Source organism: Grampus griseus (assembly GCF_964374135.1).
Source record: "Grampus griseus genome assembly, chromosome: 15".
Taxonomy (NCBI): domain Eukaryota; kingdom Metazoa; phylum Chordata; class Mammalia; order Artiodactyla; family Delphinidae; genus Grampus; species Grampus griseus.
This window is the reverse complement of record NC_139009.1, coordinates 45,855,604-45,867,956: the sequence shown is the minus strand read 5'-3', so window position 1 is coordinate 45,867,956 and position 12,353 is coordinate 45,855,604. Positions and strand designations below refer to the sequence as shown.

The 12,353-nt window shown below is 37.9% G+C and overlaps 1 protein-coding gene across 1 annotated transcript in view; it reads right to left on the bottom strand.

The window, feature by feature from the left end:
* Positions 1–11,217, bottom strand: part of CFAP36 (cilia and flagella associated protein 36) — a 32,725-nt gene extending 21,508 nt beyond the window's left edge. The window contains exons 1-4 of the mRNA XM_082672918.1: positions 10,916–11,217; positions 8,035–8,099; positions 7,327–7,428; positions 346–460 (exon numbers count right to left, since the gene is read on the bottom strand). Coding sequence (XP_082529044.1) covers positions 346–460; positions 7,327–7,428; positions 8,035–8,099; positions 10,916–11,030 — 397 coding nt within the window. The 5' untranslated portion in view covers positions 11,031–11,217. The remainder of the gene's footprint in view (positions 1–345; positions 461–7,326; positions 7,429–8,034; positions 8,100–10,915) is intronic.
* Between the last annotated feature and the right edge of the window lie 1,136 nt (positions 11,218–12,353).

The following is a 12,353-nucleotide window of genomic DNA, read 5'->3' as shown; positions in this document are numbered from 1 at the left end:
AGAACCACTGTCTCCTATAAAGCCAGAAGAAGAGTAGTCACCTTCTCTCGACAGTAACTGTAACTGTGACCACTCAAAAATGCTGAATTTCACAAATGCAGTGGCTGGGCAGAAAAATCAAGCTCTCTGAAACCTAAAACATTAAATCAAATTCTGGTCTGCTTTCTTTGAGATGTCAACCACTCAGTGATCAGGAAGTCTGCACTCTTGTATCTCTTAAGTCAGCCATAGACTTTCAAACTTGAAATAAATTTATACAAGGCAGCTACATCAAGACCATATTAGTTAAAACTGCCACCAAAAAGAATGCATTTAGCACTTAGATTTCTAAATTCAATCTTTTACCATTTCTCTCTTGAATTATTCGAATGGCTTGCAGCTGCATTTCAATGTTTTTCTGGACCATCATTGCTTTAAAGATAGTAAAATCTTCTGCTGCCAGTACAGGTTGCAAAATGGCCTGTGAAAAGAAGTCAGGAAGTTAAACGAAGATTCAAGTTTTAAAACTATTTCCCAAACACTCAAATCATTTCTACTGCAAAAAGTGCATTAATTCAAGAATGCTGCATTGTTATTTATGACTAGATGACTCAAAAGGATAATTTTAAGATTTTATTCTAAAAGTCTTTAAAGTAGGTTCTCAAGAAGCTGACTCTCCCAACCCCTCCGTCCCTACCCTCCAGGAAGCTAAGGCAGACAGTGATACGTTTTCCAAATGAGCCAGTGCTGAGCAACTCGGAAAAACAACACCTGAATTGGGCTTACTTTTTAAAGTTACCACTGCAGTATCTGGATCTGTTTTTCAACCAAAATGATGATATCTATTTGGTTTAGCCTCTGTCAACCTGAAATTTACTCTTTGGTGATAAATCAGTAACTACAAAATAATCCTTGAATTAATAAAATTACCAAATTAAATAAGATTAAATGCCAAAAAAGAAAAATGAAGTCTGGAAAACAAGCATAATGTGGTAGAGTAATGTGAGAACACAACTGTAGTAGTCCTATAGGCAGAAAGTTTTATGGAAGAAATAGAGTTAGAAATTATGATAAGAAATCTTTTTCTGGATGAAACAGAAGTGTAATAAATTAAGAAAAAACAATAAAGGTATCTACCTAGAGTACCCAAATTAACACTCTCTTAGCTACAGAGAACTATTGTTATATCGAAAAGCAAACAAATTCTCAAGCTAATCAGTAAGAAGTAGCATAAAATTGAAATGCATGAAAAGCCAAAAGAAAACACTCAGATATTATTCACCTTACTCAAATCTTATTTCAAGCTTTACATGACATTCATGGAAAAGCTGACCACAGGAATCACACAGAGGTAACCGAGGGTGTGCTACTGTTTACCAGGTAGGCAGCAGCAATAATGTCAAAGACACACCTCAACAAATGTTCCATCAAAGAGCTCTAAACAGAGAGGAAGGAGTCCTTCCTGCAGCAACCAGCTCACATCCTAGACAAAAGCAGTACAGCAAAACAAAATAATAAAGTGTGAAAGCAGCTCTCTGTGACATTTATAAGGAGTCAACTGCAGGAAAAAAAGACGGAAAGTTTCTTTTCCTTTAAATTCACATATACTGTTCAAAAGGCCCAGGGCAGGGGATGACAAATAGGTTTCATCTATGTTTAACTGAAAGTTGCAGCCCAGGGACTTCCCTGGCAGTCCACTGGTTAAGACTTCGCCTTCCACTGCAGGGGGTGCGGGTTGGATCCCTGGTCGGGTAGCTAAGATCTCACATGCCTGGTGGCCAGAAAACCAAAACATAAAACAGAAGCAATATTGTAACGCATTCAATAAGACTTTAAAAGTGGTCCACATGAAAAAAATCTTCAAAACAAAACAAAACAAAAGTTGCAGCCCAGTGATCAGTATTAAAGACAACTGCAGCCAGCCTCTGTATTAGAGTAGTTATGTCTGGTCTGCCAGGGCTCCCTTATGGGATTACACCACCACATAACATTGTTCTGGCCTTCTTAGACTTCTTATTAGTAATATCAAGTACTCTATCCTCATCAACAAACACTTGAAGGCAGTGTGTCAACTAGAGCTATCAGCAAGTCAGTGTCTGAGCTGATCCTTAAAGTTGTAATGCAGGGCTTCTCAAACAGTGTTCTTAACCCATCTAAGAAATGCGGGTGGGCTTCCCTGGTGGCACAGTGGTTGAGAGTCCGCCTGCCGATGCAGGGGACACGAGTTCGTGCCCTGGTCCGGGAAGATCCCACATGCCGCAGAGCGGCTGGGCCCGTGAGCCATGGCTGCTGAGGTCCGGAGCCTGTGCTCCGCAACGGGAGAGACCACAACAAAGAGAGGCCCACGTACTGCAAAAAAAAAAAAACAAACAAAAAAACCCTAAACACTGACCTTACACCTTTCACAAAAAATTAACTCAAAATGGATCATAGATTTAAATGTAAAAAACAAAATCATAAAACTTCTAAAAGATAGCATAGAGCAAATCTAGATAACCTTGGCTTTTGGCAATGATTTCTTAAGATATAACACCAAAAGCACAAACAATGAAAGAAAATCAATAAATCGAACTTCATTAAAATAAAAAACTTCTGCTCTGTGAAAGACATTGTTAAGAGAATAAAGAGAAAAGCCACAAAAGAATATTTTGTGAAACATTTGCAAAACGCATATCTGATAAAGGAGATTTGTATCAAAAATATACAAAGAACTCTTACAACTCAACAATTAGAAAACAAACAACTCAATTTAAAAATGGGTAGAAGAAAACAATGAGATACCACTACATATCTATTAGAATGGCTAAAATCCAAAAAACTGACAATACCAGTGTTACTGAAGACATGGAGCAACAGGAACTCCCACTCATTGCTGGTGAAAATGCAAAATGATACAGCTACTTTAGAAGAGAGTTTGGCAGTTTCCTACAAAGCTAAAGTTAATCTTAACACATGATCCAGCAATCTTGCTCCTAGGTATTTACACAAATGAGGTGAAAATATTATGTCCATGCAAAAGCCTGAATATGAATATTTATAGTGACTTTATTCATAATTGCCAAAGACTGGAAGCCACAAAATATCCTTCAAAAGGTTACTGGATAAACAAATGGTGGTACAACCATATAATGGAATATTATTCAGCAATAAGAAGAAATGAACTATCAAACTATGAAAAAAACTTAAATTCATATTGCTTACTGAAAGAAGTCTGAAAAGGTTACATACTGTATGATGCCAATTATATAACATTCTGAAAAAAGCAAAACTAGAGAAACAGTAAAATGAACAGCAGTTGCCAGAGGTTTGGTGCAAGGATGGAAAAGATGAATATGTGGAACACAGGGGATTTTTAAGGCAGTGAAACTATTTTGTATGATACTGTAATGACGGATATATGATATTATATATTTGGCAAAATCCATGGAACTGTACAACACAAAGAGTGAACCCTAATATAAACTGTGGACTTTACTTAATAATAACATATCAGTATTGGCTCATCAACAAATACACTACACTAACTATACTTCAATTTAAAAAAAGAAAAAATATATACTACACTAATGAAAGATGTTAATAAAAAGGGACACTACATTAACTGCTCAATTTTCTATAAACATAAAACTGCTCTAAAAAATAGTCTATTAATTTTTTAAAATCTTACTAGAAGTCCCACAGATATTGTTAATTATCTTGTGTGTATTTTTTTTTTTTTTTTTTGTGGTATGCAGGCCTCTCACTGCTGTGGCCTCTCCCGTTGCGGAGCACAGGCTCCGGACGCGCAGGCCCAGCGGCCATGGCTCACGGGCCCAGCCGCTCCGCGGCATGTGGGATCCTCCCGGACCGGGGCACGAACCCGCGTCCCCTGCATCGGCAGGTGGACTCCCAACCACTGCGCCACCAGGCAAGCCCTCTTGTGTGTATTTTTAGAAAAAGAAAATTATACCACATATAGTTATAAAGTTATACCACATAATCTTTTCAATGATACAAGTTATTGGGAAAAAAGGATAATTTTCCCAAATTACTATTATTAGAGGACAAATTTTGTGAAAGTGTTAATTTCTACCTTATAAAAGTCAAAGCAAATCAAATAAAAAACAAAAGCAAAAAACACTTTGTCTCTTGCCATATAGTCATCCCTGGCTCTTGCAATACACAGAAATCAATGATGAGCTCTATCCTCACCAAAAAAAAAATCACAAGCAATGAAAGAAGCATTTTTGTCTGCTTCAACTGAAAAACAGCATAAAATTAGAAAATCAACTGAACACAATTGAAATAATAAGTATCTCAATATTTATATATTATTATATTTTTCTGAACTCTGTAGAAAGATATCCTAATTCATGAGCATTTTTTGAGAAGCCACACATATATGAGAGGAAAACATGCTCTTAAAAAGCTTTTTGTTGGGACTTCCCTGGTGGTCCAGTGGTTAAAACTCTGTGCTTCCACTAGAGGGGGCACGGGTTCCATCCCTGGTGGGGGAGGTATGATCCTGCATGCTGCACAGAGCGGGGAAGGGAGGAAGGAAGGGAGAGAGAGAGAAAGAAAGAGAAAGAAAGAAATGGAGAGAGAGAAAAGAAAGGAAAGAAAGAGAAAGAAAGGAAGGAAGGAAGGAAGGAAGGAAGGAAGGAAGGAAGGAAGGAAGGAAGGAAGGAAGGAAGGAAGGAGGGAGGGAGGAAAACCAAGAAAGCAAGAAAAGAAAGAGAGATGGTAGTTGTTGTTTTTGTTGTTTTTAAACTAGAGGTCTTCATCTGATGCACTCTTTACTACTGCTGATTTTAAAACACAAAGAGTATGCCAGGACCACTGGTCTAGGGCTAACAATGACCAAACCAGGTGAAAAGAATTTTGCAAGTTGGCTTTAGCAGTACAATCAATGAGAGGGGAGCTGGCAGCTGTTCTAAAAAATCAAAATCAAACCAAACAGACCAAAACAAAATGAAAAGTACCTCCTAAACTACTCTAGGCAAGCAATTGGTTTCTTGAATTCATTCTTAGGCACTCTATATTAGCATAATGGAATCAGCATTCTGACCTTTATTTACAAAGATTAGATTATTGCTGCAAAGCAGTAAATAGCATGCTTTGGGCTGTTTTTCTGATTAACAGTGATGGCCTTGTGCTGATTCAATCATGTTGCCTTCAGAATCCGGGGCTAAGAGTTTGCTCCAGAAGAGAATAAAGCTAACTAGTCCACATGGGGATTGAACACATGACCCTGGCCTAATTAGCACCCTGCTAATCAACCACCAAAAAAGCTACCTTTAATTAAGAGGTGCTTCCATTTATAGACCACCTTATATGTGTCAGGTATTGTGCTAAATGCTTTATGAACATTTATGAACATTTTCGCTCAAATTTCACAAAAACCTTTCAAAGTAGATACTATTCCTATTTTATAGATATAGAAACTGAGAATCAGAATGGATAAGGAAAACTGTAAAACAACTTTGCCCGTGGTAAATGAAAATAAACAAAAGATCTGGGACTCAAATCCAGGTCTGTCTGTGTCAAAAGGCTTGCCTCCTTGTACACAACAAGGCTGTACTACCAATCAACTCCAAATCAAAAGGTGTTGTATAACTCAGCAAAAGAGAAGGATGTGTTACTATTGATCTGAAAACAGTATTTTAAAATTCTGAACATCTTCATTCAAAAATAAATTAAAGTTATCCTGATAATGAAAACAAAAGACGGATGTGACTACTATTACTATGAACATCTTTTTTCACAAAGTAATTCAGATTCATTCATAATAATTTAATTAAGAGGCTGACAAATATTAACCTAAGCAGAAAATATTCCTGGAAAACAAGGAAAATAAAAACAAATACCAATGCCTTAAATTTAAATACTAGTTAATAATTTTCAATAAATTCTTCAAGTCAAACAGATGTGTAAGAAACTATAATTCAAGGCAGTCGAATTGAATTGAAAATGTAAGAGTGCTCAGTGAGGTAGAATGCGTGCTAGTCTGACTAGAGGGATCAGGAAAGTTGCATTTCAGCACACCCTGATGATGAGATGGATTTCTCTGGCTAAGGAAAGGATGGAGGGAGGAGGAGGTGGGAGCTGAACATTCCAGGTTAAGGGACTACCATGAGCAAAGCCAGGCACATGGATGCTTACAAGAGCAAGTGGCCAGAACTACTAGAGTATGTAATGTGTTGGAGAACGACAGCAGGAGAAGGTTGAAAATAATAATTTCAGGTCACATCATAGACAATCCTCACTAAACTATAAGGAATTATAGTTTATTTGGTAAACTATATTTGGTAGTAACATACCCCTATACTCAATCTCTGAGCAAGGGCTCTCACTTGGAGCGCCTGGGCTGGTATCCTGGCTTTGTTACTTGGCTGTGGACTTTGCACTAGTTCCTTAATATATCTGTGCATTAGTTTTCTCATTTCTAAATGGAAGTAAAATAGTACCAATTTCTTAAGGATTGTCAGGAAGATTCAATGAGATAATACATGCCAATTGCTTAAAACAGCAGCTAGGGACTTCCCTGGTGGTGCAGTGGTTAAGAATCTGCCTGCCAATGCAGGGGACACGGGTTCGATCCCTGGTCTGGGAAGATCCTACATGCCACAGAGCAGCTAAGCCCGCATGTCACAACTACTGAGCCTGTGCTCTAGAGTCTGCGAGCCACAACTACTGAGCCTGCATGTCACAACTACTGAAGCCTGTGCGCCTAGATCCCATGCTCCACAACAAGAGAAGCCATCACAATGAGAAACCCACACACCACAACGAAGAGCAGCCCCCGCTCACCGCAACTAGAGAAAGCCCACACGCAGCAACGAAGACCCAATGCAGCCAAGAATAAATAAATAAAGACCTTGGTGAAAATGAAAAATGTTTTAAAAAAAAACAAAAAACAGCAGCTAGCATGAGCCGTCAGTAAATATTAGTTATAAATACACATAAGACCTACTTCAATCCAGCACTGCAGAACTAATGAGACAATAAAATTAGTTCTAAGAGAAGGAAGCCGAGGAACTGTGCGCTATGTATCTGCTAAGATTAGAAACCGGGCAACTGCAAAATTGTCCGAGATCTATATAAATAAAACAGTAGTTTCCATAAAGCTTGTGATCTAGTATAGTCCTGAGTTCAGAAAGTTCCTTTTTAATAGCATCAGTTCATTATGTCTCAAATGATCATTTCTCAAGGTTGTTATAAAAAAGAACCCATATGTGACAAATTGGCTTTTCACTCTTACAATGTCTAGAATATTATACTTTGACAATCAAACATAGCAAATTTAAGTGACATCTGAGCATTTTTGTTAAAAGTATATATTAGCAGAATAAAAAAAAAAAAACAAACCTGTGATGTATGGGTCTTTGCAAGAGGAGAAGTGCATGCTTCTTGAAATTGATCTTCATTAATTCCAATTTCTTTAAGGTAACTTTCTAACAGCTTTTCAACCTAAAAATAGAAAGTTTAATTTTTTTTTTTGTAATTTACATAGAAAAATTCCAAATTTTACATTGAGTTTAGAAAACTATAATCAAATGCTTGCTTGCAATTATTAATCTACATAAAATTATATTATATGGCAGTGACAATGTCTTTCACCGAAAAAACAAACAAAAAGTGAAAATTTTTGCAGAGAATCAAATAAAATTTTATTTACTCTCCCAGAAATCACTGAAGTCACAATTATGAAGTTTGTTGTGGTATAACTCTTCTGCTACCCAGAGGCATTCCTTAAAATCTCAAGACAACATGGCTAAATTAATAATTAACACTCCCCTGGATGTATCAGCAGAAGAATAAGAGTAAAATTTAAATACCGGATGCAAGATCCCTTAAAATAGTTGTCCTAAATCTATTTCTTACATTCTACAGTCATAAGGATTGATTGAGATGCACAGAGAACGCTTGGAGTCTAATGCAACTGGTAGTACTATTAGGGTAGATTGGAATTTTTTAATTAAAGAATTTTAATGGAAAAATCCATTTTTAAAATTCAGAACATCTTGAATTAACATTATTCTAATTACATTTAAAATCAGGTAAAAAAATACTCACTAGTTCTTTGTACTCCTGATGAATCTCCGTATAGGTCAATTTGCTTTCTTCTTCATCATCAAAAACTAAATTTAAAAGAAAAATATTGCATAGTGTAAAAAAACAAGTCATTTCATTAATGCAAATATCAAAGTCCACTCTAGTTGTCTTACAAATAGAACTCTCAGTCTTATAAACCAGCTCTTCTGCTTTAAATTCTTGGGATTAAAAAAAGATGTGTGTGTGTGTGTGTGTGTGTGTGTAGTGTTAGTTGTAAACAAGTTTTTTTTCCTACTTAAAATCTACTTCATATGGAAGATGAACACTAATTTGCTACTTTTCAATCAAGAATATAAGGCAACAATTTCTTTATAAACTTTAAATGGAACATTATTGTTGATAGTTTTTAAATAATTCCTTTTACAACAGGTTCCAGATTATTTTATCATACTGGAACTTTGCTGATCCAAATTTTACTGAAAGTTACTCGGCCTTCTTTATTACATATAAATCAATAATGAAATAAAAATAAATAAAAACAAATGTTTACTGAATGATCATATGTGTGAAACAATGTAGATTAGAAAGATATATATTCCCTCAAGAAGCTACAATGTGATTAAGGAAAGAAGACAAACTCATGAATTATAAGCAATAAACCCCCTTTTTATAATATTCCCCCCAAATGATCTTTCTAAAATGCAAAACTAACTTCTGTAATTTTCTATTTAAAACTCTTCAATTACTGCTCTTTGCCTAGAGAATAAATCGAAAATACTTAGAAGACCAGACAAAACCCTCCAAGACTGGATCCCAAATCTCAACTCCCACCACTCCAAAACCCAAACTTTGCACTCTTAACAATACACAATTACTTGGAATACTGACAAATGTAACACAAAAAGACAAAATAAACCCATGCCTTTGCTCAAGCCCTTAGATCTCTTTGCCTTTACCTGGCCCCCCTTCTCCCAACAATTCTCCAAAATATTGCAAGTGGCACATTTTCCATGATCTGCTACCCACTCCCAACTCCTAGGCTAGTTAGAGTACTTCCTCTGAACTCTTAAAATACACAGCACCATGTGCCTACCCTTATTATAACACCTGCCAATTTACATTTAAATTCCATTTACCTGCCAAATTGCAAACTTCTCAAGCACAAGGATTTGTTTTATTCATCTTTCTATCCTCAGCTTCTGGCCGAACGACACTCAATACATTTTGAAATAAAGGCTGATATTACAGAGTAGTACAAAACTAATTTTTAAATTATCTGAGGTGATGAATAGCACATTGACAACCCAAAGTCAGTGAAATATAAACATTATTTCAAGTGTCACTGGGATGTTACTTCCATTTCTCCTGGCATCTGCTCTATATAACACTGGGCATACATGCAATGTAGCAGCTACTAAAGCTGTTTTCAGTTAATTTTGAAGCCAGATTACTACATTACATGTTTATAAGGCTGAGGATTACTGTTTCCCTGTAAAATTACACAATCAGGTGTGTTACAACTGAGATGCAGCCACTTTTGACATCTGGGGATAAAAGGAACGATGCTTTATTTATTTATTTTTTTTCCATTTCAGCATTTAGTTTCATTCAGTAGGGTAAATGGAATCAAAAGGTGACATAATTTCCTTTTTCTCCTAAAGGAGGTCAGAATACCACCACATGCTTCATAAGTCTCATAATAGCATTTTAAATTCTTAAAAAGAGCAGAAATAAAAGTTATTTTGAACTTATTTTAAAAATTACCTGTAAGAACAATACTTAATAAATACTATTTGAATTTTGCTCATGGCAATGAGAATGTAATGAAAAGATTCAGTGGTCAAAGTAAATTTCCTCTTTACCGGCTTCATGGAACCTTAGGGCTGAAAGGACTCTTAAAAGATCATCCAGGATAACCAACCATTTGATAGTTGAATTCCCCTCTATAATAACTCCATTAAGTTGTTGTCAGATTCATTCAAACACTGCTAGTGGCTGGGGAACTCATTACCTCCTGAGGCAGGCTAATTTATCTGGGATACTCTCTGTTATGAAGTACTTCCTTCACAGAAATTTGTTCCCCTCTAGCTTGTACCCACTGACCCTAGCTCTATCTCACTGAAGCTTACAAAAACAAGTCTAATCCCTCCAACATAAGACAGATGTTCAAACGATTAATGGATATGACTACCCTTAAAGTCTTGGCCAGCTAAACAACTGCAACAACAGCCTGGAATTATTCATATGACATCGTTTGTGGTTCCTTTTCCATGAATGGGCTCCAATTTGTCTCTAAGAACTGAATGCAGGACTCCAAAGCGTGAACTGATCAGAACCTAGAGGTATCCTTTCCTCACAGGAAATGTTATGACACGGTTACATAACTCATTTGTTGTAAGATACCCTCCATTTTTGGTATAACCGAGAGTCAGAGAACTCAAAAAAGGGAATACAGGCCACCGAGATCACCGGCTCTGGGCCTGCTGGAGTAATCACACACCCCTCGCCCACCCACTTTTCGGTCAACTGTTGGGATCAGAAGGAACTCAGAAGCAAACTGACGTCTCCCCTCCCAAGTCACTGGGGAAGTTGTCGAAGAAACCCACACAAACAGTGCACCTGCCCAGGGCAGAAAGGTGCAGGATGGGGTGAGAGACCCAACATAGGATTAAAGTCTGATGTTTTTCGGATGTGTGCTTGGGCCCAGGGGGAAAGGTATCTCGGTCCTCGTTTTCATTTCCGTGAAGGAAAGGACCGGCGCAGTGACAGCAACACATCCTAAAAACCAGCTCTAAACCTGGCAGGCAGGAGTGGAGACCGGGGAGATGAAAGGCAGTTTGTGGAGAGGCTGTTGGTGTGAGAGAGGTGAGAAAGGATTGACGATTCGGGATCTGAATTTTACCTTCACATTTCTGCTCCACAAAGTCCAAGATGGGGATGGACCAGTCCGGGCCCCTCAGAAACCCCGCGATGCTCTCCACTACCCATTCCACCTCGTCCTCTTCTTCCGCAGCCATTCCGCCCTCGAGGGCCGCCGCGGAAGCCTAGGCCAGACCCCCGGAGCCTGGAAGGCCTTTCGGCCGCAGGGAACCGAGAGGAAATGGGAAGACAAGTTGCCCCCGCAGTCTCGCAGTCACCTGGATGAAAGCTACAAACCAGTTAACGTAAAACGGTCGCTATGGCAACCCGCGTAGCCGCCCCTAGAAGCCGCCCGGAAGTGAAGCCAGCTTCCGCGGAACTAGCGCGTCCTGGAGAGAGGTATTTGAAGAACTCTTCCGATTGGCTGGAAAGGAACAGTATTGAGTCGAAAGGTAGCCTTCAGCCCATTGGCCCGGAGCTGCTGGGGCAGAGAGCAGGAGTGTAGCCATTGGCTGGAAGTCCTGGAAAGAATCTCAGCGTTCCCTCTAGATAAATGCGTGAGACCAAGGCTTAGAAATGGCGCTGGGAAGGCGAATCGCACCTGGACTATGACTGAAAATTTTAAAGGCTTCAGTACACGGTTGTATCCCCACCACTCAGTCCCGAACATTTTCAGACCCGCTGGCCCAGAAACGTTTGCAATTAAAAGGTTGTTTGAAAATACAAACCTGAGCAAAGTAGCTCTGTAAGACTTGCTGATTCGCTCTGCAGTCAGTTTGCATCCTGTAGCAGAAGGCGGGCCTTTAAACTTTCCTGCGCAGATAGAAATAACTAGAATTGACCTTTTCAAGAGCAAAATCAAAGTAAATGTTCCTTTAAATAAATGTCTAGGTAACCAACCCTTTTGTTAAGTAACACCAACTCTACTTTTAGATTGGGGTTATTTGTGGAATGGGTCTTCAAAGGTCATTGTCAGGGTACTTGGCATCCCAAAATATTTTCAAACAACCTTATATGTATTTACATAAATGGGGTCATATTGTATGTACAGTTATGAAACTGTTCACTTAATATTTGGTCATCTTTTCATATAAACATAAAACTATCATTTCTGTATAGCTACATGGTATTCAATAAAATACCGTTTCGTTATTTTTATTTCTTGTATATACACACAGTATCTTACTTGGATGCATAGATGGCATTAGTGTGCAGGGTTTTTTTTCCCTCCGTGGTGTGGATATACCATGCCATTTTTCCCTTCTACAAACTGCTAAAATGAACATCTGTGTGTCTCTAAGAACTGTTGGTTTATTGACTATTCCAAAGGATAGATTCTACCAGATTTGCTAAATGAAAGACTATATATACTTTGATTTGTGTGACCAATTCTCAATAGCTAGGTTAAATTACTTCGATTTCTCAAATTTATAAACAATTCTGTAATGAACATACTTGCACATGTTATTCAACTCTAGTCT